This window comes from Oncorhynchus gorbuscha, linkage group LG12, assembly GCF_021184085.1.
Source record: "Oncorhynchus gorbuscha isolate QuinsamMale2020 ecotype Even-year linkage group LG12, OgorEven_v1.0, whole genome shotgun sequence".
Lineage (NCBI taxonomy): Eukaryota > Metazoa > Chordata > Actinopteri > Salmoniformes > Salmonidae > Oncorhynchus > Oncorhynchus gorbuscha.
In genome coordinates, this window is record NC_060184.1 from 35,559,702 (window position 1) to 35,585,612 (window position 25,911).

Below are 25,911 nucleotides of genomic sequence, written 5' to 3' on the forward strand. Positions count from 1 at the left end.
GAAGTAACAGGTGGCACGAGACGAAGACTCTGGAACTGTCCAGAGAGGTCGGAAACCTGAGCGGCCAGGCTCTCCACGGCATGGCGAGCAGCAGACAATTCCTGCTCGTGTCTGCCGAGCATGGCTCCTTGGATCTCGACGGCAGTGTTACGAGCGTCTGTAGTCGCTGGGTCCATTCCTCGGTCGGATCCTTCTGTCATGCAGGTGAATGAGGACCCAAAAGCGACTTGGCGAAAACAGAGTATTTAATCCAGAATAAACTTTACAAAACAAAAAACATAATACTACACGTAAAGACGAGAACAGACTGGAGACTTGATCGAGAACTGCAGGTTGCCTCGGGAAGGCACTTGAACCTAGCAGACTCAGACACCTGCTCACCACGCAGCATCTGAGGGAAACACGACACGACAGGGCAAAACATAGACACAGCACGGTGAATTATAAATGAGGATCCGACAGGGCAGGTACGGGAAACAAGGAGAGAAATAGGGACTCTAATCAGGGAAAAGGATCGGGAACAGGTGTGGGAAGACTAAATGATGATTAGGGGAATAGGAACAGCTGGGAGCAGGAACGGAACGATAGAGAGAAGAGAGAGCGAGAGAGTGAGAGAGGGAGGGGGAGAGAGAGGGATAGAAAGAGGGAAAGAACCTAATAAGACCAGCAGAGGGAAACGAATAGAATGGGAAGCACAGGGACAAGACATGATAATAAATGACAAAACATGACAAGTCTAGCCTCTACTCCAAAATTAAACTAATTCCAGTAATAGCTTTTGAGTGTGGCCTGTATTATTCAAGCAGCTCTTAGTCTCACGACAACATTAGACGTTCGCCCATGTTTCTCAAAGTCAAATTTCGACTAGTTCCAAATATCACATTTGTATGTGTTTTAAGGTTAAGTTTAGGCATTAACTCTGCATTTTTAAGGTTAGGCATTACCTCCGAATGGTTAAGGTAAGGGTTAAGGTTTGGGATAGACTTAAAAGAAATATAACCGAAACAACATTCTATCGCTGGATTTGAACTTGCAACTTCTGTAATCGGAGGCTGATGCTACTTGAAGGCAACAGCGCTCAACGTTGCCCCTAGTGGACATGGATGGGACGTCGAAAGCTGCCTTGTATCCCGGGTGACCTGGCTGGTATTATTATACACACTGGATGGAATGGTTACCTTTGCTATGCTCCAAACTCCAAAGAAGTGTTCTTATAAGCCCAGACATTTCTTTAAAAAGAGGAGCTCAGCTGCTACTATATTTATTTCTCAGATGCTCATATTAATCACATGTTCTGCTATGAAATGAGAGCAGCCTATCCATGATTGAAAAGTGAACCGGCGGGAAGGCAGCCTCCATTCGCTATTCGAGTGCATACGGATGACATGTATTTTTACCCCTGTTCCTGCCCATTTGAGAATGGGCAATTCTAATCTAAACTAATTTTACATAAGTGAAGACCCGATTTAAATTGACAGATGAAAATATGATCACTTGATGAGAGAACAGCATATGCAGCCTGAGGCAAGGATTACGGCGCACCATTTTTCTGCAAATCGCAAATCGTCAACAGCCTGTAGTCGCATCATGCAGCCCAAATATGTTTTGATTTCTAAGACATTCTAAGGGGTGTATCATTAACAACCACATTTGACAAAAACCTCTAAATCTAGTGTATAGGATGTGTTTCAAATGATCACTTTTTAAGCTCCACATAGCCATTTCATATGCATATTCGCTCTGGAATGGGAAAAATATCCTTTCTATTTTATTCAGCTAAGTTAAATGACATTATTCTTACTATAAAAGGTCATTGTCCTTCCAAAAGTATTCAGACCCTTTGACTTTTCCCACATTTTGTTGTTACAGCCTTATTCTAAAATTGATTCAATGGATTTTTTTCCTCACCAATCTACATACTTTGCCATTATGGGGTATTGTGTGTAGATTGATGAGGGAAAAAACAATTTGATCAATTTTAGAATAAGGCTATAACGTAACAATATGGAAAAAGTCAAGGGGTCTGAATACTTTCCGAATGCACTGTATATAAATAAGTTGTTTTTGATTTTTAATTAATTTTCAAAAAATTCTAAACCTGTTTTCGCTTTGTCATTATGGGGTATTGTGTGTAGATTGCTGAGTAAATGTTTTTATTTAATCCATTTTAGAATACGTTTGTAACGTAACAAAATGTCGAAACATCCTCTGTAAAATAGTGGCACGGAACTTGTATCTTTCTGCTAAGTGAACAAGCCTACAACCAATGTATGGTGCTTTGCCAGATAAGAAACAGTAGGCCAACTCATATTCTGAAATACATGTTCTTAATATCATCATGTTTAGAATAAATAAGAGATTTATTGCGATGATATATATTGCATTTATTCATGATACGTTTTTGAATGTAGACGTTCCAAAGGCGCACATCAGCGGCTTGTACAATATGTGTGGAGGCCTGGAGATGCTAAACGTGTTTGTTAATTAACAGTCAATTATCGTGAGACCGGCAGTATTTTGCATGACTATAACCGGTTGACAAAATTTCATGACCACCACAGCCCTGTGTCTGACTCACAATGCCTCTCATATTTGTCTATCCACTCTCTCTCTCTCTGTCTCTCTCTCTCTCTCTCTCTCTCTGTACAGTCAGAGCTACCACTTGCAAACCACCCGAGACATGATGCGGCCCCATCCCAGTGTCACCCTGGACCCAGCCACCAACTACCCCCAACACCATATACCCCTCGGCCCTCAGTTCAGATCCCGGAACCAGAGCTACATGCGCGCGGTTAGCACCCTCAGTCAGGCAAGCTGCGTCAGCCAGGTGAGTCCCACGCAGGCCCCTCACAGGGGGAACACCAGGAGCCCTGGAGGAGTAGGAGGATTGAGAGATACTGTAGATGCCACCATGTTGGTAGAGTGGGTGGGACCTTCTGTTGTTTGCTAAAGGGGTGACAAAAATAATATAGTTATTTACAGAAATACATTAGTCACAACCTGATCCCCCCCCCCCCCCTCCATGAGATGTTTAGCCGTTATTGTCTGCAGGATTAGGTTTTATTGATAGGTTGAGTTGTCATTGGTAATGCTTATTTACAACGAATCCGATTTTGACTTATGTTCAGTGCACATCTTCAGAACTACGCGTGTGAAGTCTATAGATTTGCTATTGGTGACGTTGCATAAAACAAGCAGTACCATACTGGACATATCTGTTCACTTGAATATTTATCACATTACAAGTTCAAGTTAGCCGTTAAGTAAGTTCATGCACTACTACTAGAAGTTGTGTTGAACTGCTCAGTCGGTCCAGGCAATGTTTTATATTTGAACAGCAGGAGATGTACTATAAAGCATGCTTTTTGTCCGTTGCAGCTGAATATTAGGTACAAGATTACAATGATTTGATACATCCTTTGCAGTCATTTTTATTACATAGTAGCAGGCTTTTATGCACTGCATAATATAGACTAGATGGATTTGAATACACGTTTGGCACAATATCTCAACCGACCTTGGTGCTATTCAAAAATAAAATCGCCTCACACAGATGAAGTTACTACGGCTTCCCGCCTGCCGTTATATTGGGTGCATTGCGATGGACATATATATATTCGCAACATTGAAATTCCGTTTAACCGCATGTCGTTTCTTTTTATACTGTGTTGCACCGTCATCTCTGCCTTTGAATAGGTTCTTGAAAGGACACCTGCTTTCCCCTTTGTCACAGTAGTAACGTATGTTACTATGACGATGGCCTGCAGTGGAATAGTACGTCTTGAAACGGTGGACCAAAATGATGCAATGTTTTTGTTGTTTTTCATTTGCTGGTTCTATCTGCTTGTTTATTCTTTCCCATGCTAACACTCCTTCATATTTACTGTGCTAAAGGGGAAGAGTCAAAGTGAGAAAGAGAAAGGAAGAGGAAAAATTAAGGACTGCTATTCCTGTTTTTGTCTCTCAGGTGAGTGAGACTGAGGTCAATGGCCAGTTTGAGTCAGTTTGCGAGTCCGTTTTTAGCGAAGTAGAATCCCAGGCCATGGAGGCCTTGGACCTGCCTGGCTCGTTCCGCACTCGAAGCCACAGTTACCTGCGTGCAATTCAGGCTGGGTATTCCCAAGACGACGACTGCTTGCCTTCAATGACATCCTCCACTGTCACTTCAACTCTCAGATCCACAACAGGTAACAGTACGACAATCAAAAGAAAAATGAGAGAAGGCTTAGAAAACATACTCCTCATACATTCTATAACATGCGTACATACCTACATATGTACAGTGGGGGGTACCCTTGAGCTTTAAGAGATGCTGGGTTGAATGATTCCGGTCGTTTCCTTTTGGCTACTGTCACTGTTGTGTGTCTCTTGTTTGTCTTGCCTCTGCATATCCTGAGTGTTCTGAGGGATTTGCTTGCAAGCGTGTTGCTTTGCACAGTCCATATACATCATTACCCTTAGCTTTAGCTTTCTGATTCGCTTTCTGATTCGTCACGTGTGGCGGTGGCAAAGCTGGCCCAGGAGTAGAGGATGGGAGGGGGACTCATTCAAACCAGCCCGATGAGAAGTTAAACCCACGACACACGACAGTCACACTCACAGCACTTGGCATGTGTAAGAGAAACAGGCCTTGTATCGAGCATGATAATCTCATTGATATATGTGTCGTGTGTAGAGAGTGTGAGTCGGGTAGGGAAGGGTTAAGTGTGAAACAGAACAGTGGTTGGAGGAGGGCTGTAAAGACCTCTAGAGAGTGTTAGGAAGGCTCATAGTCTGCTCGAGAGGTCTTCAGTTTCCCCCATCCATGCTTTGTTTGACCAGTTCATTACACTAGCGTCTCTAACTGGTCTTGGCTTATAAGCCCACAGAACACAAGACAGCAAAAATGTGTAACCGACATACGGTAAGTCAACAAACTCAGATAGGGTACTGGTTGCACAAAGGAACTTACTAGTAAAGTCAATTCAGCGTGCATAATATATATTAAGTTATTCTATATTGTTGTATTGTGTTGCATAAAACCACATTCTATAAATTAAGCTTTCATTTGGAATAGTGATCATTTTTGATGTAGCCAGATCAGAAGATAATATTCAATGGTCTTTCATCAGGTAGTCTGGCAATCATGTGTTTCAGGGAGATTGATCAGTTGACCTGAAGTTTGACACGGTTCGAAGAGGTTTCGACTACAGTAGCGCTCTCGCAAAAGAAATGTCAAAAGCTACTTTACTCTGTAGGGCCAACGTATTAAGACACTTTCTCATTGTCCTAAATCTCACATTTAGATTGACCTCTTAGGTGAAAACATCTGCCGGTGTGCTGTTGAGCAAGGCACTTAACCCTAATTGCTCCTGTAAGTGTGTCTGCTAAATGACGAAAATGTCAATGTAGAATAATGTAAACATCGTCTTAGTAATTGTGAGGATACCAAGTCGATTTGTTGCAGTATTTGCTGTTTTGATATTAAACATTCAGGGATTTGAAGGTTTTGTGCAACATTTTACACACAATGTCATCGTCAAAAACCTCAACATATCTGGTTCTTTGTGCAAACAGAACCACTGCTGCCTCTAACCTAATTGATCTAGTGCATTTGGTGTATGCCTGGAAGAGTAAAGCTATGAACCCTATTGAAATACTATCATTTCATATGACGTTTCTTTCATCTGACAATATTATGACCGGGATTTTTTTTTTTTTTTTTAATCAACACATTTTATAAAATCAATTGTATTAGACCTCTGCATTTGTTTGTTTTCTGTTGGTTTACCTGTTTTCTTGTACAATCTGGAGTTTTTTTGTTTGTTTATCTTGTCATGCTCAATTGGGTTGCACAGTCAGAAACCCCTCAGCCTACGATGTGACTGAAGTACTGAGGATCAAGGAAGTCCTCCAATCCCACCGTCTTACCTGCTGAACTCCTTTCACCCAATAAGCTCTCTGGTCAAATTGTCTGCTTCACAATTGGCTCACTAAATTGGCTCTCAAATGGGTGTCGGTTACTCCCAGCGTTTTCTGTATATATTTGTATTTTTTAATGAGTAGTTGTCTAGGACTTTTTTCTCTCCAAATACAGTCACATCCGACTGGGCTATGGAACAGGATATGTTAGTGATCCTCAGGGAAATAATTGGCTGTACCCTGATGCCTCCATCTCAAGCCATATTGCAAATATTTTTTTACATGGTATCGACCATTTGGTGTCATTTTTGAGGGAATAATGGCCTTGAAATGAAGTGAATGATCCACAGTATTTGACTGGCCATGTCACTGACTTATACAATTTGAAAATGAGATCTGAATTCTAAATCGCTTACCAACCAAAACGCAAGAATGTCAAGGCTAGCGGGGCCCTTGAGTGGGGAAGGGATCCTATGATGCCCCATTGGGATGAAGAGCAACACCCCCTCCCAATCTGACCAGCCATGCATCTCTGGAAGGATAACCAGGGGGACAGAACAGCTGGATGCCTGTCACAGGTATTTTAATGACAACACGCATACATATATCTAGCTATATATATATATATATGTGTGTGTTTTTTTGCACTGCCTTCTCAGCAATAGATAAAAAATGACCACTTTGATAGAACAGCAGGATAGAAAAATCTGATTTAAACACAATGAGAAACCAACAGGGGTCCGAACAACTCACAAAACTCAGAGGCCTTGAATTCCTTGTTCATATGCATTAATATTCAAGAATTATACTGTATATGTGATGATGGTGCCTCACTGGCTTTTGCGAGTTGTTTGAAGTGTCTCTATTTTCAAGTGCGCTAAAAGCGACTCATAGGGTGGAACTATATGATAAAGCTGTACTTTCCAGTCTAACACATAGTGTGTTCGTACCTCAGCCATGAAATAGCACTGAATGTTATCACATTGTCACTGTCAACAGTCAAAATGTGAGAGCATTTGTCATAGTAGTCTTGTGGTTTTTTTCTTCCTATGAAAGTCAACCTCTAAAGGCCACATGTGGCTGGGTTGACCCTTGGCGTGGAAGTTATCAGCTTTCTTTGACTGTGGGATTGCAGCCCCTCCCTGGTGCAGCCCTGTAGGGGGAGGGGGGGGGATTTACCCGCCACTGGGAACTCCACATGGTCCAATCAACCTCATGGTGAGGGACCTGCTATGTTCAATAGGGTTCATAACTGCTTCTCGGCCCAATGACTTGAGTTGTGATTTTTCATTGCCTTTTCATCTTTTCTGTTGCACAAAAAAAAAAGGAAAGGGAAACAATCGGAAAACACTTAAGATTTTTTTGGGGGAGAACCATGCTTTGATTTAATTCAGAGAATGGTATTTTCATTTGAAACTGATTGGTAATGATGGCTTACGCTAGGAACCAACGGGGTTCCGCTTCCCATGGTGCAGTGCAGTGAAAAGATGGAAAGACTGTGGAGGGTTGATGTTCATTCAGATGAGTGAGAAGGCAGTGTAAAAACACCATGAAAAGCCTGCAGTATGTGAGTCAAAATGCATCGCTCAAGTGGCTCAGTGTACCTGGCTGAATAATTCCTTTCCGTATTTTAGTATGCCAGATAGAGCTGTGTTAGAGAGCATTCTAATTCTGGAGACCACTTCAGTGTCTGAAGAGCACCTCTTCATTAAGTTTTACATTGTCTCTTTTTCGAGTTTCAACAATCACAAATGCATCTGATAAAGGGATCACAAATGCATAATTTGATAAAAGGGTAATCATATTCGCAGGGGATTGATGATCAACAAATCATCTAGCTGTTCACCCCTTTCTCTATATTCTCAATGCAACCAGTCAAAATCCTTGTTCCAACGACATTTTATTTTATCTGATCTATCCATTGGAATGATAGGGTAGTTGTGGTATTTTACTCACATACTGTATTCATATTGTAGGTATATGTATGCACACTCTAGGTTGGAACATTTGGGCGTCACAGTTACATAACACTCCAGCTGTTCCCTCCCTTTGAATCTCCCTCTATTTGCATATTCAAATTTGTCTTCCAGAGGGATATGATGTGCTGGAAGGCACTTCTTTGCTAAACGAGGACATGATAGAAGACGACGACGGGGCCAGCTCCTCGGCCTATGTGGAGTTGGAACGTCTGGAGAGGGAGAACGCTGTAGCTCGCAGCCAGCACAGCACCAGCTCCACTGTAACAGCCATCTCTGTCCCCCTGACTTCACCGCCTGCCTACCAGATCCCTGCTGCCCCCTCCATTGCCGCCCCCGATCCCCCCATACCTCAGGCCATCCAGGCCTTTAAAGAGTCTGCCAACATGGTGGCCGCCTTCAACATGCAGTGGAAAGACGAGATTTCGGCCATGCGCTACGAACTGGCCGAGCTGCGCAGGGACGTGTGCGGCGAGCTCAAGACCTTCAACAGCAACTTCTTCAATTTCACCCAGTGCTACAACATGTGGACGCTGTGCCGTGAGAGCGCAAGTGACGGCTCAACACAGACCGGGGACCGGGTGTCTGTGGGCATCCAGGCTGGCACCAGCGGGCTCATCAGGCAGAACACAGAGGACAAGTCTGTCATGTGCCAGCCGGAACCAGCTGCTTTTAGCATTACACACCTGATGGACCCTCCCCTCATTGAGATAGCTGGGGACTCAACACCAGAGGAGGGAGCAAGCAGCCCTGCTAGCTCCCAGCCATCGGACAATTCCGCAACGTGGGACAACAAGAAGCAGAAGACCCGCAAGCGCTCTTTGGGCGGTGGCCGCAGGAGTGCCAGTCTGGAACTGTGGAATAGGAAGTACACCAGTGGGCCCATGTCATACCTGTCAATGTCATTCTAATCATTCCCATACCACCCAAATGAAACAAAACACATGGGTTTCCCCTTGATAACAACCCCTAGAGAACCAGAGCCGGAGCCAAAAACCCCATTTGCTTATGTAGAGATCTACAGGGCCTTCAGAAAGTATTCATAACCCTTGCCTTATTCCACATTTTGTTGTGCTACAGCCTGAATTCAAAATGGAGTAAACAGATTTTATTTCACACAATGAAAATGTATTGAAAATTCAATACAGAAATATCTCATTTACATAAGTAATCACACCCCTAAGTCAATAGTTTGTGGAAGCACCTTTGGCGGCTTCAACTTTTAGTTGTCTCGACTATGTTTGTATCAGCTTTGCTGATTCTTCCTTTCAGATTTCCTCAAGCTCTGTTTAGTTAGATGGGGAGCAACGGTGAACAGCAATCTTCAAGATTTTCCACAGCTTTTCAATGGGCTTTGGCTAGGCAGCTCACGGACTTTCACATTCTTGTTCTGAAGCCATTCCAGCGTTGCTTTGGCTGTATGCTTGGGGACATTTAAGGTCAATTTCACTCTGAAGCAGGTTCTCATTGAGGATTTGCTTGTATTCACTCCATTAATTGTTCCTTCTATCCTTAGCCGTCTCCCAGTCCCTGCCTCTGAAAAGCATCCACATAGTGCTTTGCATTCAGGCCAAAGAGTTCCATTTTTGTCTCATCAGACCACAGAATCGTTTGCCTTATGATCTCAGAGTCTTTCACGTGCCTTTTTGCAAACTTCAACTGTCATGTGCCTTTTTCTCAGGAGTGGCTTCCGTCTAGCCACTCCCATAAAGCCCAGATTGGTGAACTACTGTAAAGACTGTTGTCCTTCTGGCAGGTTCTCCTATCTCAGCCAAGGAAATCTGTAGTTCTGTCAGAGAGGTCATTGGGTTCTTGGTCACCTCTCTGATCAAGGTCCTTCTTGCCCGGTTGCTCAGTTTGGTCGGACGGCCAGCTCTAGGCTGGGTCTGGGTAGTTCCATATTTTTTTCCCATATTCAGTTTCCCAATGATGGAGAACACTGTGCTCTTGAAAACTTTCAACAAATTGTTTTATACCCTTCCACAGATATATGCCTCATCACAAATCTCGGCGATCTATGGACAGTTCTTTGGACTTCATGGTATAGTTTCTGCTCTGACATGCACTGTCAACTGTGGGACCTTAAATAGACAGGTGTGTTTCTTTCTAAATATGTCCAAATTATTTCATTGGCCACAGGTGGACTCCAATCAAGTTGTAGTGACATCTCAAGGATGATCAAACGAAATTGGATGCACCTGAGCTCAATTTAGTGTTATATGTACATTTCAATACATTTGCAAAAATGTCTAAAAACGTGTTCACTTTGTAATTATGGAGTATTGTGTGTAGATGGGTGAGAAAAAATATCTATTTCATCCATTTTGAATTCAGGCTGTAACACAACAAAATTCGGAATATCAATATGAATTCTTTCTGAAGACACTGTAGATTTTGAACAAGTGAACTATTGAACATTGAACTAATCAATAATAAGGGACCAGTACAGCAATTATAATGGAATGTGTTGAATACTTTGGAATGTCTTGTTCCATAAGCACCACAGAGTGACTTTCAGCACCCCCCTTCCATCCCTAACTAGGCTACTGTGTATCAAATATATATTTTAAATAGTTTCTTACTGTATGTAATCTCTCGTGGACAGACTACGTCAACTTAAATGGTACTGTAGATATTTCATGATACAATGTGATGCATGACGAGCAGCATTAGTTCTGGTGCTTTGGACACGATTTTGCAGGTATTAGCATCTTTCGAATTTCGGGAAAGTGGAGGGAACTTTTGTCCCATAGACTTGCCCTTAACTTGCAAAGCCAGAGGGTTGAGCACTTTGTTCTGGTTCCAATCTCTTCTCTTAACACATATAGACCCAGAACTTAATTGAGAATCTGACCAATTACTTAAGACTTTAGTTCTGTGTTAACTGAGTTTATACTTTTTGTAACACTTAGTCACCAATTTGACTGTTTACAATCAATAGGTGAGGAAGACGTTGCTCAAGCCACCATAAATAGAAGTGACAGTGAACGTGCGCTCTCAACTGTCTAATCTTGTTGGTAAGGTAGCCTATAGAATGTTGCCACTCCATGAAGTGTGGTATAAAATCATTGATACCATTAAGACTAATTGAATGCACAAAATGGCAATTTGGGGGGAAATGTAATATATATGAATTGAATATAACAGCCCTGTTTCTTTCCAGTCTCCCTCCTCTAATCCTAGGTCCTATCCCGTCCCTTTGCTTACACCAATCATATCCTTTCAGATCTGAGAAAAACTAGGAAATAGGAGCTGGGTAAAGGGGCTAAGAACCTTTATGAAACCGGGCAACAGATAACAGAGATAAAAGACAATGCAAATTTGCATACAACTAAATTTGAGAGAGAAAACTGTCATGAAACTTAAATCCTAGAATTGTTTGTATTAACTGAGTCCATGAAATTCCAGTGATTTAGTGGCTTGGTTCCCAACCTTCTTCATTCCAGTTTCTTCTCATGTAGAAACCGAAAACACCATTTTATATTGAAATTATACTGTGAGCAACTTTTTAAATCCCAATTTTTTGTATGATTAAATCAAAAGGAAAAAAAATAATATTTATAAATAGTTAGATTAAAAGTAAATTGAATCAATAACCATTCCCTAATCATTCCCTGTATCATCATACAAATGTATATTTTTCTGTTCATTTTGGGGTAGTTAGTTAATGAAAACGAAAGCCGTAAATCGGATTGTGTTTGGAGTTAAAGTAAACAAATAGAACATGCCAAAGCTGTATACAACTTTAGTTTTAGTGGAGAATAATATAAACAATCATATTTAAATGATTCTCCGAATTTGCAACAAAATAAGAGATAATGATAATTTAAGTCAGTTATAGTACTGTATAATCTCACATAGATTATACAATTACACTTAAAAAAGTGTAGTTTAATTGAAAAATATTTCTTGATTTCTTGACTTCTTAACATTTCAAGTTGCAAGGTAACTCCTACATTTTAGTTACCCAGTTACCTTAAAATGCTTTAGAGTTATTGCATTGTTACTAACTAGTATTTTTAAGTGTGGTTTACCCCATATTTATCTAAAATTAACTCTCAAAATGAATGAACATAAATCTTACAATTTAATTCCAGTGTCCAACAAAGAAAAACTATAAATAGTCAGGGTTTGGCACTATCTTAGTGCCAATGTATAAGCTTAAGTTCATTCAAGCACAAGCTATGTTACATGTTTAAACTCTATATGTTTTTGGAAATGTAATATTTTTATATAGACTGAAAATGATGGCATATATTCCAAGTTTATCTAATTCATTGTGACCATTCTGTTTTCTTACATTATCCCAATATGAGGGGTTAACACAAGCTAAGCTCGAAACTCTCCTACATGGTTCTAAATCAAACCATTTTCCCTCATGTTGTTTCATTCATTACTCAAATGCAATCACTGTCCTGTGTGTTATATGTCACAAACATCTCATAGATAGTTCTCGTCTATAAGACAATCAGAGGGCATAGTCCCCTACCGCTGCCTCAATGTTTCCAGAGGCACAAGGTAGTATTGTACCCCTCAATGTACTAACACCGCCTTTACTAGCTCTATGGAAACCTTAAAAGGTTGAGTCCCCAATTATCTTCGTTTGAGTGTTCCTAAAAAAATAAGCATTTGAACAAGTCAAATGGTACCCCGAACTGCTCATCTCCTTCATCGTCACATCATACCAACATGGCGTACCAAAGTCACGGCTGGGACCCATGGAAATGGGGCCCACCTGAAACAGCTCCAAGTTCCACAGCGCACCCTCCAGAACAGGATGTTATCCCCTCCAGGACAGGATGTTATACCCTCCAGAACAGGATGTTATCCCCTCCAGGACAGGATGTTATCCCCTCCAGGACAGGATGTTATACCCTCCAGAACAGGATGTTATACCCTCCAGAACAGGATGTTATACCCTCCAGGACAGGATGTTATACCCTCCAGGACAGGATGTTATACCCTCCAGGACAGGATGTTATACCCTCCCCCTCCAGAACAGGATGTTATACCCTCCAGGACAGGATGTTATACCCTCCAGAACAGGATGTTATACCCTCCAGAACAGGATGTTATACCCTCCAGGACAGGATGTTATACCCTCCAGGACAGGATGTTATACCCTCCCCCTCCAGAACAGGATGTTATACCCTCCAGGACAGGATGTTATACCCTCCAGAACAGGATGTTATACCCTCCAGAAAAGGATGTTATACCCTCCAGAAAAGGATGTTATACCCTCCAGGACAGGATGTTATACCCTCCAGAACATGATGTTATACCCTCCAGAACAGGATGTTATACCCTCCAGAACAGGATGTTATACCCTCCAGGACAGGATGTTATACCCTCCAGAACAGGATGGTATACCCTCCAGAACAGGATGGTATACCCACCAGGACAGGATGTTATACCCTCCAGACCATAATGTTACAGAGGCATGTGCGAATCACAACTCTTAACTTAAATCGCTCAAATACTTTCTACGGGTGAGATGGTTCAACATAAAGACCTCTTCTTTTTTTGGGGGGGGGGGGTGCAGGACCAAAATACATTACTTGAGAAACAAGTGGCACTTTGGAAAGAAGACATTGACACGATGTGTACCACAAAAAGAAAGATGAAAAGTAAACAGGCACAAAAATTCTGACCTGGCAGTTACATTATTTCCCCACCTGGTTACTGTAACTCAATGGGCCCAAGTTATTTCGCCTTGCAGTGGATTGGTTTTTGCTCTCGACATGTGTTACAGTACCATATCACCAAATGGACATATATAGGACAGTTTGGTTGAAGGAGTTCTACTGTAACTATAAAAAAAAAATATATATATATATATATATTTGCAATACAGGAATACCACTTTTGTTGTTATAGATCCAGATTTCCAAAACAAAAAAGGATATTGAATGTTCTCTGTCCCCCATACATAAACAGCTACTGTACCAGTTGGCTGACATTTCCAGCCGTTTCAGAGGAAAAAATAAGAATGTGAGAGCATCACACAAATCAACCGTTTGAATTTAAATATATTAATTTATTTCAATAAAAAAATATATAACAGAATATTCTAAGAAAAACTGACATTCGCATTTTCCTCTTTTCACTTGGAATGACAAAGAGGAGAGAATGCATCCTTCCCAGCCCGGGGAGAATGAACTTATATAAAGGTGCTTAATCTATGATGGGGCAGGTGAATTATTGATGTCTCAGAACTACATCCATTCATTCTATGCAAGTCCTTTGTCATTTTCCGTTGTATCGTTTCAGGCTATGTTCCGTTGTTGTAGTTGTTATTAGGTCTTTAGGTTTGTTCCCCTCATACAAGTCTTTTAACACTGTAAAGTACAAATGGATTGAGCAGAGAAATTAATGGTGGAGAATATGTTGCATGAAACTCAGGCAATGCTATTCATTTAGTTGCTTCTTTAAGATCTTGTCACACAAATGTTTATTTATTATCATTGTCAACTATTGATATATAAAGGCATATCAGTTAGCTAGAAAGATGTAAAACATGCTTCACAATTATTGCATTACGTAGTCAGACATTACAACATTACCCCCAGAACAACTTGAAATGTAGCAATATGCTGAGGATAATATTTATATTTGGTCAGAAGAACATTGGGGAAAAGAAATGTACGTCGATTACAAAAAAGAAAAGTAAAAATATGTTGGTAGAGGCATGGCTTACAAATGTTGTTTGTATCATGAAATCTTACCGTTAACTCTTTTGAGTAATGGGACCATATTAATTATACTGTTTGTCTAATCTGGTCTATGTATTTCCAGTTTCATGTTGATCATAATTTAATGGACCCCTGAGATGTTTTCGTTTGATGTCTTTATTGCTATACAGAGATCTGACACAAATACTGTGCTGCCCATCTTGGAGTCCACGGGTTTGGATTGGAATCTGATCGTAGTTCAAATTTTTAAAAATGATCAAATAGACTGTAACACTGCTTGAATACAAAATTCATTTTTATACCCATCGAGAGATTTCCTCTCCTGTATTTACGATTTTTTTTTAAAGAAAACAAACACATTGCTTTAAGTATAATATAACGAGCAAAAGCTTTAATTGCACTTTCAAGGGTCCTCTTAATGTTTGATTCTTTATTACAGCCTCGTACATTTGGCAGGTAACCAACCTGGTCAGAGCATTTCGTATTATTCTGTGCTTAAATCCGAGACACTCCTTTTTGTACGATATGTTACATTTCTTATGGTATGCATTAATTAGAATTCGTATTATACGGTACAAATTATAGTTAGGTGGTTAAAACGCTAGCTAACTGACTAACATTAGCTAGGCTAGGGTTAGGAGTTAGATTTAATGTTAGGTTTACATTTAGGTTAAAGGATTAAGGTTAGAGTTAGGGGAAGGTTTAGCTAACATGCTAAGTAGTTGAAAAGTAGATTTTAAAAAAAAGTAGTAACTAGTTGAAAAGTTGCTAAATTGCTAAAGTTTTCCATGATGAGATTCGAACTCGTAAAGTTTGGGTTGCTAGACGTTCGCCTTATACGCCCGACTAAACCACCATACTTTCATTTCTGCCTGAAGTAAACGATCTATCTTATGTAACCATACCAAGCGTAACATATCATACTAATTTCAGTGTCCCAGATGTATGTTTTCTATGAGACCAGGCTGAGGCAACAGGTTCATCATGTTTTATTTCAATGTTGAACGGGTTTGAGGTATCATAAATATACTAGTCCAAGTTTCATTCCTATTTGCTATGGGTTGACCACTGCTAATTAAAGATATAGCTTTTTATAATTATATATCATTGGTTGTATTTAATTTGAGATAATACTTACAGTATACAGTGCATTCAGAAAGTATTCAGACCACTTCCCTTTTTCCAAATGTTCTTACGTTACAGCCTTATTCTAAAATAGATGAAATACTTTTTTTCTCTCTTCAATCTACACCCAATACCCCATAATGCCAAAGTGAAAACAGGTTTTTAGAAATTTTTGCAAACGTATTAAAAGTAAAAAACAGAAATACCTTATTTACCTATCTATTCAGATCCTTTGCTATGAGACTTGAAATTGAGCTCAGGTGCATTCTGTTTCCATTGATCATCCTTGAGATGTTTCTACGACTTGATTGGAGTCCACATGTTGTAAATTCAATTGATTGGACATGATTTAGCAAGGCACACACCTGTCTATATAAGGTCCCACAGTTGACAGTTTGTGTCAGATCAAATACTAAGCCATGAGGTCGAAGGAATTGTCTGTAGAGCTCCAAGACAGAATTGTTTTGAGGCACAGATCTGGGGAAGGGTACCAAAAATGTCTGCAGCAGTGAAGGTCCCCAATATCACAGTGGCCTCCATTTTTAAATGGAAGAAGTTTGGAACCACCAAGACTCTTAGAGCTGGCCAAATGGCGCAATCGGAGGAGAAGATCCTCTGGTCTGATGAAACCAAAATTGAACTCTTTGGCCTGAATGCAAAGTGTCACGTCTGGAGGAAACCTGGCACCATACCTACGAAGCCTGGTGGTGGCAGCCTCATGCAGTGGGGATTTTTTTCATCAGCAGGGACTGAGAGAGTTCAAGGGAAAGATAAACGGAGCAAAGTGCAGAGAGATCCTTGATCTGCTCCAGAGAGGATTGCCTTCCAACAGGACAACGACCCTAAGCACACAGCCAATACAATGCTGGAGTGGCTTCAGGACAAGTCTCTGAATGTCCTTGAGTGGCCCAGCCAGAGCCCGGACTTGAACCCGATCTAACATCTCTGGAGAGATCTGAAAATAGCTGTGAAGCGACACTCTCCATCCAACCTGACAGAGCTTGAGAGGATCTGCAGAGAAGAATGGGAGAACCTCCCCAAATACAGGTGTGCCAAGCCTGTAGCGTCATACCCAAGAAGACTTGAGGTTGTAATCGCTGCCAAAGGTGCTTCAACAAAATACTCACTAAAGGGTCTGAATACTTATGTAAATGTGATATATATATTTTTTTATGTAATACCATTGCAAAAATAGAAAATCTATATTTTTTGCTTTCTCATTATAGGGTATTGTGCGTAGATTGATGAGGGGGGGAAACAATTGAATACATTTTCGAATAAGGCTGTAATGTAACAAAATGTGGAGGTGTCTGAATACTTTCCGAATGCACTGTATATTATTTATTTGTCTTTTTTTTCTAATTCTAATTTCTAATCTTGAATTGTGAATTTTCTGTTATATTTGCCTTTAGTATTTTTTCATAAATCAATCTAAAAAAAATATGACACGATTTTTGATGATCTCGAAGATGTTTTAAATGGTTGTGTAGTATATTCACAATTTCTATGGGGATCATAGCTTTACAATGGGCAATCAAAATATCTCATTTGTTTTTACTGAAGAAAGAGTCAAAAGTCATTGCAAATGTTAAAGTTAATTTCTTTGTGTAAAGGTCCAACTAAGTATACGATGAATTCATAAAGCACATCTCATAAAATGTCAATGATCCAGGAAACGGCACACAACAGTTACCATAATCCACACACAGCATGGGCCAGGCAAAGTATCTATTTCTTTGATCCTCTCTATGTTATATTTTTGTACTAAGCTATCACCTTTTTTTTTATTATAGGAACCCGTAGCTTAGCTGGGGGGCGTAGAGCGTACGGTAGGTCTGGTAGGGCACCATTTTCTTATACTTTTTTTCTATGTTAATATATTCGTTTACACCATTTTTGTCCCACCTTTTAATGTAAAAATCATTACTCTCCAACTCTTTGTCAGTAATGTCATCATATTGCTTTTCACAAATTTGATTACGTTTCAATTTAAAAATACACAATATATTATTTTTCTGCTTTTCCAAAGTTACAAATTAATTTACTAATGTCACTACTAATCAAATCAAGTCAAAGTGTATTTGTCAAACCTTACCGTGAAGTGCTTACTTACAAGCCATTAACCAACAATGCAGTTCAAGAAATGGAGTTAAGTAAATATTTACTAAATATTTATAAACTACAGTAAAATATAAAATAAAAAAGACAAAATTAAATAACATTAACGACGATATATACAGGGGGTACCGGTACCGAGTCAATTTGCGAGGGTACAGGTTAGTCTAGGTAATTTGTACATGTACGTAGGGGTAAAGTGACTATGCATAGATAATAAACAGCGAGTAGCAGCAGTGTAAAAACAAAGGGGGGGAGGGTGTCAATGAAATAGTCCAGGTGGCCATTTGATTTATTGTTTAGCAGTCTTATGGCTTGGGGGTAGAAGCTGTTAAGCAGCCTTTTGGACCAAGACTTGGTGCTCCGGTACCGCTTGCCGTGTGATAGCAGAGAGAACAGTCTATGGCTTAGGTGACTGAAGTCTTTGACTATTTTTGTGGGTTTTGGGCCTTCCTATTAAATCGCCTAGTATATTGGTCATGGATGGCAGGAAGCTTGGTCCCAGTGATGTACTGGGCTGTACTCACTACCCTCTGTAGTGCCTTACGGTCGGATGTTGAGCAGTTGCATACCAGGCGGTGATGCAACCGGTCAAGACCGTGGTGCAGCTGTAGAACTCTTTGAGGATCTGGGCAACCATGCCAAATCTTTTCAGTCTCCTGAGGGGGGAAAGGTGTTGTCGTGCCCTCTTCACAACTTTCTTGGTGTGTTTGGACCATGATAGTTTGTTGGTGATGTGGACACAGAGGAACTTAACTCTCGACCCGCTCCACTACAGCCCCTTAGATGTGAATGGGGGTGTTTTCGGCCCTCCTTTTTGTGTAGTCCATGATCATCTCCTTTGTCTTGCTCATGTTGAGCTGTAGTCAATGAACAGCAGTCTCACGTAGGTGTTCCTTTTGTCCAGGTGAGAAAGGGCAGTGTGGAGTGCGATTGAGATTGTGTCATCTGTGGATCTGTTGTGGCGGTATGCGAATTGGAGTGGGTCTAGGTTTTCCCGGATGATGGTGTTGATGTGAGCCATGATCAGTCTTTCAAAGCACTTCATGGCTACCGGCGTGAGTGCTACGGGGTGGTAGTCATTTAGGCAGGTTATTTTGGCTTTCTTCGGCACATGGGACTATGGTGGTCTGCTTGAAACATGTACGTTTTACAGACTCGGTCAGGGAGAGGTTTAAAATGTCAGTGAAGACACTTGCTAGTTGGTCCGCGCATGCTCTGAGTACGCGTCCTGGTAATCCTTCTGACCCCCGGCCTTGTGAATGTTGACCTGTTGACCTTATCCCTCTTAGGGATAAGTGAGACGTCTGCGTCCCACCTAGCCAACAGGAAATGGAAATGCGCAACGCCAAATGCTAATAGTACTCGCTAAAACTCAAACTTTCATTAAAACACACATGCAAGGTACTGAATTAAAGCTACACTCGTTGTGAAACTAGCCAACAAGTCAGATTTTTAAAATGCTTTTCGGCGAAAGCATGAGAAGCTATTATCTGATAGCATGCAACACCCCGAAATACCGGAAGGGGACGTAAACAAAATAATTAGCATAGCTGGCGCTACACAAGAGAAATAAATAAAATATAAAACATTCATTACCTTTGATGAGCTTCTTTGTTGGCACCTCTGTATGTCCCATAAACATCACAATTGGTTCTTTTTCCCGATTAAATCCGTCCATGTATAACCAAAATGTCCATTTCGAAGCCCGTCTGATCCAAGAAAAAAACTTCTTTACATAACGCAATGTCATTTTTTTAAATTAACAAAGTTGCCTATAAACTTTGACAAAACACTTCAAACTACTTTTGTTATCCAACTTTAGGTATTAGTAAACGTTAATAATCGATCAAATTGATCGCGGGGCGATGTGTATTCAATAGCTCCACGTCTTGAAATGATGGTAGATAATTCTCTCTTCCAAAACATCCTGTCGTGGACCGGATGAAATCAAGTGTCTCTTCTTCGTTTGACCAAGGAACAACTTCAAGGAAATTGCCAAGACTGGCGACATCGTGTGGAAGCTGTGGGACTGGGAGGTATATATTTTCGTAGGCCATAGACAATACAGCCAACTTTCTTTTTTTGGGGGGTGAACAGTTTTCCTTGGAGTTTCGCATGTTAAACACGTCCTGTTATAGTCACAGACATGGTTTAACCAGTTTTAGAAACTGAGTGTTTTAGAAACTGAGTGTTTTCTATCCACACATACTAATCATATGCATATACTATATTCCTGGCATGAGTAGCAGGACTTTTAAATTTTGTGCGATTTTTAACAAAATGTTGAAAAAATAGTCCCGAAGAGGGTCTTGCTCACATCAGCTCCGGAGAGAGTGATCCCACAGTCGTCCCGAACAGCTGGTGCTCTCATGCATGCTTCTGTGTTGTTTGCCTCGAAGCGAGCATTAAAGGCATTTAGCCAGTCTGTTAGGCTGGGTTTCCCTTTGTAGTTCATAATAGTTTGCAAGCCCTGACACATCCTACGAGCTTCAGAGCCGGTATAGTAGGATTCAATCTTAGTCCTGTATTGACGCTTTGTCTGTTTGATGGTTCGTCTTAAGGCATAGCAGGATTTCTAATAAGCATCCGGATTTGTGTCCCGATTCTTGGAAGCGGCAGCTCAAGCCTTTAGCTCGGTGCAGATGTTGCCTGTAATCCATGGCTTTTGGTTGGGATATGTTAGTACTGTCACTGTGGGGACGCCATCGTTGATGCATTTATTGATGAAGCCGGTGACTGATGAATCACGGGAACATATTCCAGTCTGTGCTAGCAAAACAGTCCTGTAGTGTGTAATCCACGTCATCTGAACACTTCCCTATTGAGCGAGTCACTGGTACTTCCTGCTTTAGTTTTTGCTTGTAAGCAGGAATCAGGAGGATAGAATTATTGTCATTCGTGTGAAGATATAATTATGAATTATTTGCCAAATGGAGGGCTTGGGAGAGCTTTGTATGCCTCTCTGTGAGTTTTTAAAAACTCTGGTTGCACATGTGACATGCTGGTAGAAATGAGGTAAAATCAGATTTAAGTTTGCCTGCAGTAAAGTCCCCGGCCACTAGGAGCCCCACTTCTGGATGAGAATTGTCTTGTTTGCTCATGGCCTTATACAGCTTGTTGATTGAGGTCTTGGTGCCAGCATCGGTTTGTGGTGGTAAACGGGCGGCTACGAAAAATATTGATAACTTTATTGGTAGATAGTGTGGTCAACAGCTTATCATGAGGTACCTCAGGCGAGCAGTACCTCAAGACTTCCTTAATATTAGACATTGTGCACCAGCTGTTATTGACAAATGGACACACACCACCACCCCTCGTCTTACCGGAAGTAGCAGTTCTGTCCTGCTGATGCACGGAAAACCCAGCCAACCGTATATTATCCGTGTCGTCGTTCAGCCACGACTCTGTGAAACATAAGATATTACAATTTTGATAGTCTCGAACAGAGCTTATCTATTTTATTCTCCAGTTATTGCACGTTAACCAATATAACGGATGGTAGAGGCGGGTTACCCACCACCGACTAATTCTCACAAGGCTCCCCGATCTCCGCCCCCTGTACCTCCATCTTTTCTTCACGCGATTGATGGGGATTTGTGGCCTAGTCTCAGAGAAACAGTATATCCTTCGTGTCGGACTCATTAAAGAAAAAATATTTGTTCAGTTCGAGGTAGGTAATCGCTTTTCTGATATCCTGAAGCTTTTTTCAGTTACAAGAGACTGAAGCAGCAACATTTTGTACAAAATAAGTTACGGACAATGCGGAAAAACACACAAAATAGCACAGTTGGTTAGTGTTGACACATACTATTTTCTTTTACTTAAATATTTTTTCTATTACATGGTGCCTGCATGGTACCTTTTATAAGATACAAAACATAAACTATCATTGCATTTGAGTTGTCTTACACATATCGTTTTCACATACTTGAGATGTGCATGTAACCCAGAAAAGGTCCCTACATTTTTTATTATAGTTTTCATACAATAGCCACACATTTTGCTTTCATTTGTTTGTTATTTAAGCATGTCCTTAATTGTTTATTGTACCTTTTATTATTATTACTGCTACTACTACCACTATTGGTACCAATCGAGTTTGACTTTACATTAGAATTAACATTAGCATTGTTAGCTTTCTTATTAACATCATAGTATTGGCATTTGTGTTTTACCTGAATCTCTTCTTGATTCAATCAATATTTATTTCAGTTTGCCTTAATGTTTTTATTTTATTGAATGAAAAGTGTCTTCGTAAGTAAGTAGCCTTGAGAGCCGGAACGACTCGTAGGCGCAAGAGCCTATATCCTGTTTCTTTAGCACGAGGCAGCTTATGTACAAGTACAGTGCCCGGACAGGGCGCTAGTCTATCGCAAGGCCATTTTATGAAAATCAAGTAATCAAATCCTCATGAGATGCTGATCCGCAGCAAGGCAAACAAGTGACAAATCTTTGTTGCCACCAGATAGGATTAAACACAGTACTACATATCCCTTACAAGTATGCCTAGACCATTCCTGGTATTTTTTTAGGTGTACACCAAGGTCATTATAGTCATCTAAAACTGAAACTAAAACTAAAAGAGAATCATAATAAATAAATAATTTAAGAAACCTTTTTGAAAAATGAAAACTATAATGAAACTATTGTCTTTGTTTCCAAAACCAAATAAAATAAAGAGCATCATAAATTATGTTCAGTTTTAGTGTTTCCCTTAACATTGGGCAAAAATCTAATGAGGTTTTGAAGCTTTTTTTCAAAAGTATTTTCAAGCTTCTACGATATTGTGATGTTTCAAACAGGCCTAACTCATGCATCACTGTCACTAGCTACAGTATCTAGTCTAGACAGACAGGTTACCTCGCACAATGTAACAATGTTCCAGCCAATGAGATATGTGTGTATGTATGTATGTATGTATGTATGTATGTATGTATGTATGTATGTATGTATGTATGTATGTATGTATGTATGTATGTATGTATGTATGTATGTATGTATGTATGTATGTATGTATGTATGTATGTATGTATGTATGTATGTATGTATGTATGTATGTATGTACATATATATATATATATATATATATATATATATATATATATATATATATATAGTTTTTTTTAACCTTTATTTAACCAGGCAATAGAGACTGCAACATTGTAACTGTCCCATTATCACGTCTATAACCTCGTCCCCAAACACGAATTGCTGGCGCATAGAGCCTGTTAACAGTGTGGGACTGTTTGGGACTAGGGCTGTTATGGTGACTGTATCACCGCCACACCGGCGGTCACGAGTCATGAAAGCAGTCAAATTCCAAGTGCATAGATGACATGTATTTTTCCCCCTGCCCCTGTTTTGAGACAGGTGCATGATAATAGTCCATAATAAATCAAAACCAATTTCACACATACATATATTACTTAGTATATGTAAAGACAAGATGAAATCAACAACAGTCTGATGGGTGACAATATTATCCTATCACTTGTGAATGTTATATTATCCCTTGTGAATGATGCCCATTTTTTTCAAATCATAGTCACACACCTCATGTAGCCTAGCCCATAGGCCTATATGTTTGGATAAGGGTTGTAATCACAACTAAAGTGGCCAAATAACTTCTTAGAATGAATCACATGAATATTCTTTACAATGGGTATAGAGCCTAATTGGCATACAGTGCATTCGGAAAGTTTTCAGACCTCTTGACTTTTTCCACATTTTGTTACACTACAGCCTTATTCTAAAACGGATGAAATAAATAAAAAATTCTCATCAATTTACACACAATACCTCGTAATGAATAAGCAAAAACAGGTTTACCTTATTGACATATGTATGTCTTCCATTGACCATACTTAGATGTTTACAACATGATCGTAAGTCCACCTGTGGTAAATTCTATTGATTGGACATGATTTGGAAAGGCACACACCTGTCTGTATAAGGTCCCACAGTTGACAGTGCACGTCAGAGCAAAAACCAAACCATGAGGTCAAAGGAATTGTCCGTAGAGCTCTGAGACAGTATTGTGTCGAGGTGCAGATCTGGGGAAGGGTACCAAAAAATGTCTGCAGTATTGAAGGTCCCCAAGAACACAGTGGCCTCCATTATTCTTAAATGGAAGCCACTAAGACTCTTCCTAGAGCTGGCCGCCCGGCCAAACTGGGCAATCAGGGGAGAAAGGCCTTGTGCAGGGAGGTGACCAAGAACCCGATGGTCACTCTTGACAGAGCTCCAGAGTTCCTCTGTGGAGATGGGAGAACCTTCCAGAAGGACAACCATCTGTGCAGCACTCCTCCAATCAGGCCTTTATGGTAGAGTGGCCAGACGTAAGCCAATCCTCAGTAACAGGCACATGACAGCCCGCTTGCAGTTTGCCGAAAGGCACCTAAAGAAGACTCAGACCATGAGAAACAAGATTCTCCGGTCTGATGAAATTAATGCAAAGTGTCACCTCTGGAGGAAACCTGGCACTATCCCTACGGTGAAGCATGGAGGTGGCATAATCATGCTGTGTGGATGTTTTTCAGTGGCAGTGACTGGGAGACTAATCAGGATCAAGGGAAATATGAACAGAGAAAAGTACAGAGAAATCCTTGATGATAATCTGCTCTCAAAACCTGCTCATAGGACTTCACGCTGAATGTCCTTGAGTGGCCCGGCCAGAGCCTAGACGTGAACCCGATCGAACATCTCTGGAGAGACCTGAAAATAGCTGTGCAGCGACGCTCCCCACCCAACTTGACAGAGCTTGAGAGGATCTGCAGAGATGAATGGGAGAAACTCCCCAAATACAGGGGTGCCAAGCTTGTAGCGTCATACCCAAGAAGACTCGAGGCTGTAATCTCTGCCAGCGGTGCTTCAACAAAGTACTGATTAAAGGGTCTGAATATATGTAAATGTGGTATTTCAATGTTTATATTTAATACATGTGCGAACATTTCAAAAACACTGTTTTTGCTTTGTCGTTAAGGAGTAGTGTGTGTAAATTGATGAATATTTTTTAAATGTATTATTATTTTAGAATAAGGCTTACAAAATGTGGAAAAAGCCCAGTGGTCTGAATACTTTCCCGAATCCACTATACACATCTTTATTGAACACCTTATCCGGTGATGTCACAACCTGTTATGCTTGTTGCCCTAGCGTCAACATCCCAGCCGGACACAAAAAAAGTAGCTAGCTCGTGAGATGGAGAACACAGGTTATTTTTAATGAGGACATTTTGCAAGTGGCTAGTTCTATCTATCTTCACTAAAAGCACTGCAAAGGTTTTGCTTGTAAACTTTGGTTTCAAATCGTAACGTTCTGAGAAAGAGTTTGATATTTCAGGATTGGCCCGCATACCCAAACTCGTGATTTTTTGGAAGAGTTGTCTGTCAGAATTTTCCAAAATGTCCAAGAGAATCCAACATCCTCCCCAGAACTATTGCTGTTGCTCTATTGTAGGTGTGGAATTTCCAAGACTACTAGCTATCACTAGCTAACGGGGAAAAATAGAACCTACAACACATACATGGCTACTAGCCTCCCATGCATTAGCTTCCTAACACTAAAACTGAAACTAAATCATATATATCAAACTAAAACTGAATAAAAACAAATAAATCAAGTTGGAAAACGAACTCAAACGTAACTGAATAAAAAATCATAGAAATAAAAACCAATATAGAAACAAAACTATTAATAACCTTGGTGTACATTCATTACAGATTGGAAAATGTGTTTTCATTTCAACACTTTATAACGTCTGCAAAGCGAACTAGCTACTGTGTGAACATTGTTGTAAACCTGAAGCTTTGTTGGTGATGCAAAGCAAATTATCACTTTTGCCTGCATCGTCATACTGTTCTTAAACATTGTTTTTGAATTTGCATTAACTTTACTCTGCTACTGACTGCTACCTAGAACTTGATAGAACAGAAGATATGAATCTACAAGTGACACAGAGAAGTGGATAATCTGAAGAGTAGCCACAGCGCAGTACTACAGTGCAGAAGCAAAGATTAGGGAGGTTTTCTCAAGTACGTTGTGCATTGTTGAAACACTTATCCAGGCCATTGATTTGTAAAGGTTTGTTGTTATTTAAC

At 40.3% G+C, this 25,911-nt stretch overlaps 1 protein-coding gene across 1 annotated transcript in view; it reads left to right on the forward strand.

The window, feature by feature from the left end:
- LOC123990368 (disks large-associated protein 2-like) overlaps positions 1–25,911 on the forward strand; it is a 46,799-nt gene that overhangs the window by 13,811 nt on the left and 7,077 nt on the right. Inside the window, exons 3-4 of the mRNA XM_046290935.1 lie at positions 2,650–2,827; positions 3,968–4,187. Of these exons, the coding sequence (XP_046146891.1) occupies positions 2,650–2,827; positions 3,968–4,187 (398 nt within the window). The remainder of the gene's footprint in view (positions 1–2,649; positions 2,828–3,967; positions 4,188–25,911) is intronic.